The sequence below is a fragment of the Oryctolagus cuniculus genome, chromosome 7 (genome assembly GCF_964237555.1).
Source record: "Oryctolagus cuniculus chromosome 7, mOryCun1.1, whole genome shotgun sequence".
Taxonomy (NCBI): Eukaryota; Metazoa; Chordata; class Mammalia; order Lagomorpha; family Leporidae; genus Oryctolagus; species Oryctolagus cuniculus.
The window spans coordinates 73,574,169-73,580,168 of record NC_091438.1 but is presented as its reverse complement, the minus strand read 5'-3'; the positions used below and the strand labels follow the sequence as shown (position 1 = coordinate 73,580,168).

At 36.0% G+C, this 6,000-nt stretch overlaps 1 protein-coding gene across 1 annotated transcript in view; it reads right to left on the bottom strand.

Moving 5' to 3' along the window:
• Positions 1 to 249: 249 nt before the first annotated feature.
• DPYD (dihydropyrimidine dehydrogenase) overlaps positions 250 to 6,000 on the bottom strand; it is a 962,084-nt gene continuing 956,333 nt past the window's right edge. The window contains exons 22-23 of the mRNA XM_008264835.4: positions 5,703 to 5,843; positions 250 to 1,724 (exon numbers count right to left, since the gene is read on the bottom strand). Coding sequence (XP_008263057.2) covers positions 1,554 to 1,724; positions 5,703 to 5,843 — 312 coding nt within the window. The 3' untranslated portion in view covers positions 250 to 1,553. The remainder of the gene's footprint in view (positions 1,725 to 5,702; positions 5,844 to 6,000) is intronic.

Below are 6,000 nucleotides of genomic sequence, written 5' to 3'. Positions count from 1 at the left end.
AGGAAAACTGTTGCTGGAGAAAGATACATTTTGTCAGAGTATAATCAAATTCAGTACATAAAACTGAGTAAGGACAGGAAGTGAAATATCTGAATAACTACACTGTCATCATCCTCTTTAGATCTGAACCAGCATTATGTTTACATACTGCTGGAACTCATAGTAGAACCAACCAAAAGCTGCTCCACCTAAAAATCTAAGTGGCTGACATGGGGTTGCATATGTAAATGAGGCAGCAAAAGACCATGCTTAAGATACTTCTTGAAATTTTATTTGAGACTATCTAATCATACACATTTTGTGGTAAATATTCATTTTCCAAAAGTACATAATTAAAGTTTTATTTTTCTTGATCTTGCATTTGTCATAGAAATATGTGACAGGTTGTTACATTCTGATTTACTTATATGAGAATAAAGCAAAAAGTTTATGGAAAATAGAATTAAAGGGAAAAATTTTTGAAATCCATGCATATTTTTCCATAATACACACCCCTATGAATTTTTGAAAACCCTTCATAGACTCATATTAAAATGTTATTTACCGATTATGAAAAAGTAAAATAGAAAAATATTATTTAATTTTAAAAGCAAATATATATTTCTTTTTATTCTATTACATTTAAAATTAAACAAACTATAAAATAGAATAAATTGTTTTTGTATAATTAATAGATACTACCAATACTATATTTTTCATTCTTGAATAATGAATTATATGATTCAGTGCTGTATAATTTGGGCTTTTGTTCCAACATCAACTGCTATAATCTCGAAGGTTACTATTAAAAGCAGAGTACGCAGCAAAAGAATTGTTTTAACCAGAGCTCCATTCTAACATCTTATTTTGTTGGTAACATCGTTGAAATATTTAAAGCAGAACATTGCTTTGCTCCATGGGAAAGGAGTCTGGACAACTGTCTTAGGCTTACATGGTGGACAGTATATAATTGGTAAATATTATCGCTTTCTGTGTCCAGCACAAAAAGAAACTACTTCAGCAAAGCAAACTCAATAAAATCTTACAAACTGTCTTTTTGGTTTTCTTTTCCTGCCAGAGTAATTATTTGACTTTCTTCAGTTGAACTTTATGAAGTTAATTATACTCTCTAAGAAACAACATTGAAATAAAGGGCAACTTTTAATTATAAAATGTTTCCTTGTAAACATTTTCTTGCATGTTAAAGTGTACTTTGTTCTAAAATACTTAATTTCATTTACAGTTAGAAATCAAAGATGGAGCATAGCAAAGGGCAATTTGGAAATCGTCACACTAATTGCCATGGAAAGTTAATTTTTCACAATAGATGACTGATGGTGAACATCCAATTATCTGCTACCCAGTTATTTAACAGCTACCCTCAGAAAAGAATGATTCTATTCTATGACCATTAATTGAATGGTCACTAGCATGAGATTTTTTTTTATTTAAAAATTTAGTCAGAAATCATTTTTTTTTCAATTTGGAAAAAGCTGAACACAACAATCATAATTTTAAAAGATGAGCATATGTAGGTGACAACAAAGTTCATGGTAACTGTTTCACAAATCACTTTAACACGCCGAATTCAGAGCTAAGGGTAAGCCTCTCTTTGGCTCATAAGCTGTTGTCCTGGAAACCATTTTGATGCAGTCGATAATAGGACAGACACTGAGACACAGTGTACAGCCCGTGCAAGTGTCAGTGACGGTGGGCAGGTGAGTTTCTGGATCAAACTGTATAGCCTGCAAACAGAAATAAAGAACATTGAGGTCAGTGCCACAAAGGTCCAGAATGCCCCCATTTTAGCATCAACATGGTTCTCCAGTGCAGTGAAGCTGGACTGTGAGACAGCTGCATCCAGCACTGTGATGCAACTATGGTGACAGTTGAGCCGGCAGGAGAAACAAAGAGAGAAGAAATCCTTTTAAATAGAACCACAATGTTTAAAATTCTACAGAGGTATTTTTCTTCATTATGCACAGAATATTTCATAGAGTAGTAACTCTGCAGCTTTCTTTGTTCTGACCAGAGCTCAGATCTTTCCAGTCCTACCAGGAATCTTCTACCTGAAGATGTTGGGTGCTTTTACACTCCCTCCTTTCCCTCCTCACATTCCTTGTTCTTGACAGTGGAGAAGCATTATTGTCAGAGGGAGCGATGGACATACCTGTTGGCATTTCAAATAACGCATGTGGTTTTTAGAAGAAAGCAGTGGGAAAAAAACTAGCTCAAGATTCAGAGTTGGGTTTCAAGTATCTCCAAGATGATTCTAGCCTGTGTCCCCACGGGGATAAAGCACTGAGTGCAACAGCCAGAACCTCTGTTGTGCACACCTGGCCCTGACATTACAAACCTGTGAGAACTAGAGCAAGGTCTGTGGCTCTGATATTGCTCAATAAAAAATAAATTCAATAACTTATTTTTTAATACGAGATTCGGAATAAGCAACAAAAATACCCAGTATGAAGTTTAGGGTTGAGAATTATTTTTAAAGTTATAAAGATGAGTTGCCTATTAAAGAGGAACACCTAAACACTAGAAACACCATGCAAGTCCAGTGGAAGCTACAGGATTTCAGGGCAGCTATGAGTGGGACAACTAGGGGCTAGAGGGATTCAGGTCCTGGTCTGCTGGTCTCACTTCTGGAATAAGTATAGACTTTTACTCAGCCCATGTACTAGTTTGCAGTGACCAGGTAGGAGCTGAGGAAAACCATGAGGAGTGTTAAATAGCCATCTCAGTGGATCCTTGAGGCCAGGTCTGGAAATCTTATATTCTTAAATAATTTCACAATTCTGATTTATTTTCCTATTTCGTACTTGTTCTATAATATGGTTCAATATTTTGAATTGAACTATTATTTTGTTGTTTAAAAAAGTCCTTCATCCCAATGAAGAACATGTTACCTATATTTTTTCCTTTTTTATAGAAATAAACATTTACATCATCTTATCAGAGTAAATTTTTATGGGATTTATATTATATTGGTAGTCTGATCTTTAAGGAAACAATCATATTGCATTTGAACAAGAACTAGAGGTCTAAAAAAGTTATAACAAGTTTTTGCTGTATTGTATAGCATTTTGGATTTCTCTTTGGATGAGAAAAAACTTTCTCTTCCTTTTTAAATAAACATAAACTAAATGAAGTAATAGGCACAAACAAAAACCATGCTTTCACTTAGCATTACAACATGTTCAAAATTTGCAAACATACAAAACTTTACATTCAATTGAAGATTTTATTTTTTACATTTTTGAGATGGTCAAATGATTTTCTAAATATTTTTAAATGAACAACTGACTTTTTTTCTCTTATAATTTTTGAAGTAGTATCAAGAATTCCAAGGTGGGAGCCATAGGTTCTAACATTTCAGAGATTAGATTCCTGATGCTAGGATAGTTAAAGGACTCCTTGAGTTACCTATCTCTGGTAAATTAAAGGAAAGATGAAAGTTGAATGTGACATAATCTGCATCTTCTAAACAACTGCTAGAGACAGGACATCTTTCAGTAAAGATAGTGACAAATGATAAAAATTTGATGTAGAACCAATGTCAAATTAGGAAGGAAGGTTTTTTTTTTTTAAGTTTATTTGTTTGAAAAGCAAAGAGAGAAAGAGAGAGACAGAGAGAGAGAGAGACAGAGAGAGAAGAGATCTTCTATCTGTTGGTTGACTCCTATGTGCCCACAACTACCAGGGATGGATTAGCCTGAAGCCAGGATCCTGGAACTCCACTGGGGTTTCTCATGTGGGTGGCAGGAACTCAAGTACTAAAGCCTTCACCTGCTACCTCCCAGGATGCCCATTAGCACGAAGCTATAACAGAAGTGGTAGTGGTAATTAATCCCTGGCACTACATATGGGATGTAGGCATCCCAGGTAGCACTTTAACCTAAGATCCACAAAGTTTGCCACAAGGAGGAAGAGATTTTTGAAAGTTAAAATATGTGCCTGACAATTGGCACAAGGGTTAAGATGCTGCTCGGGATGTACGGCCCACTTCAGAGTACCTGAGGCCGAGCACCTCCACCACCAGGTTCAAATCTTGATTCTGCTTCCTGCTAATGTGCACCACAAGAGGCAGCAAGGAATGGCTCAAGTATTTGGACTGTCGCCATTCAAATAGGTGATCCAAATGGAATTCCTGGCTCCTGGCTTCCACTTGGACAATCCCTGTCTATTGTGAGCATTTAGGGAATGAGCAAGGAATGGAAGGTGTCTGTCTGCCTCATTCTGCCTTTCAAATAAGAAAAAAAAAAAAAAAGAAAAATTTAAAATAACAAAATACAAAATGCCATCATGAATAACAAGTGACCTTTTTCTAGGATGAATAAGGTGAATAAAGTTTGCCTTTTAAAGATGAGGTATTTTAATATTTACTTTGAAATTTCTATTAATCATTTCTTAAAGCAATAGTTTTTTACCTTATTATACTTCTTTAAAGCCTGAAATTTCTAATGAAAATATATTATTTTACAGTTTTTAGTAATTTCACATGTTTTAGCAGTTTGCAGGAAGTTTTACAATTGCTTTCTCCAAACTCCGTATCCTAAATGTAATTTTCACAGTCTCAGGCCTTTAAGAAAAGAATGTTTTGGGGCTTGTGTTGGTGGTTTGTTCCATTAAGCCGCTGCCTGCGTTACTGGCATCTGTCTGCCAGTTTGTGTCCCGGCTGTTCCACTTCTGCTCCAGCTCCCTGCAAGTTGTCTTGGAAAAGCAGGGGACGATGTCCCAAGTGTTCGGGCCTGTGCCACCTATGTGGGAGACCAGGATGAAGTTCCTGGCCTTGGCCCAGCCCAGGCCTGCATGTTGCAGCCATCTGGGGAGTGAACCAGAAGATGGAAGATTTCTCTCTCTCTCTCTCTGTAACTCTGCCTTTCAAATAAATAAGTAAATGAATAAATAAATAATAATTAAACCTTTTAATATAAAAGAGAAAAACATGCTTACAGTGTTATTATCATTTCTTCACTGGTTTCTAAAATTCAGCTAATTTCAGGTTACAGTTATTTCAAATTCTATTTAAAACAACAGATTATAGATAAGTACATAGGAGTAAATGAAAAGGCAAATCAAAAGTAAAAGAGAAAATCATAGAATATATTTCCAAGCGCACAGCCAGCCTTCAGGGAGTCAAGTCCCCAATTTTGTGTTTTGCTCATGATTGGGCTTTTCTGAGGGGAAGGAAGGAATGCATTTCCTTGGCTTTTCTTTTCCAGATACACACTAATTCCTGGGACTAACCCTAGCTGATGGGAAAATGCCTTTTCTTCCTTCCGGTAGTAGAGGCCAATCGATACAGAATGGAAGAGAATTCTCGTTTTGGCAGAAGGAATCAGGTCATTTCAGGGTAATGGCATTAAATGGTAGGTCTTTGTCCTTCCCTGTGTATTAAAGCATAATGCTGTCCTAATGTCCATAATTTTGTGTAAATTTCCCTTTTCAGCTGTATTTCTCTCTCCAATTTTATGGGTGATGAAATGATATTAAAATGACCTTGTGCATTGAACAGTGGCATAGTTAGTATGGGTCCTGACTTTCCTTTAAGAAAAAAAAAATAGCCTATGCTATAAGGGTGAAAGGACAGAGTGAAAGGCCATGTGGATGAGCAATATTTGGTGCATATGGCGGGATCTGCCCACTTAGCAGAAGAAAATGTCTCTCACAAAAGCCAGAAGAAATATGCTACAGCATCCCAGTTCCAGCAATGTTTTTACCTGGTAGCCAGAGTCATTACAGGTCATGTAGCATTTCCCACAGTTGATACACATTTCTTCATCGATCATAGCCACAACTTGCTCTATGTTGCTCAATTCACCATATGTTCCAAGGTACTGCAGTGCTTTTCCAATTACATCCTGGAAGATAGACAGTGAACTACTTACAGTGCTCTTTTTAAAACATTTTTATATAATAACCAGTATCAGTTCAAATTTCCCTGTTTTTATATTATGTCACATTATGTTAATGTAAGAGACTTCGGCATTACAGTTCTCAGGGATAAGATTGCTTTGA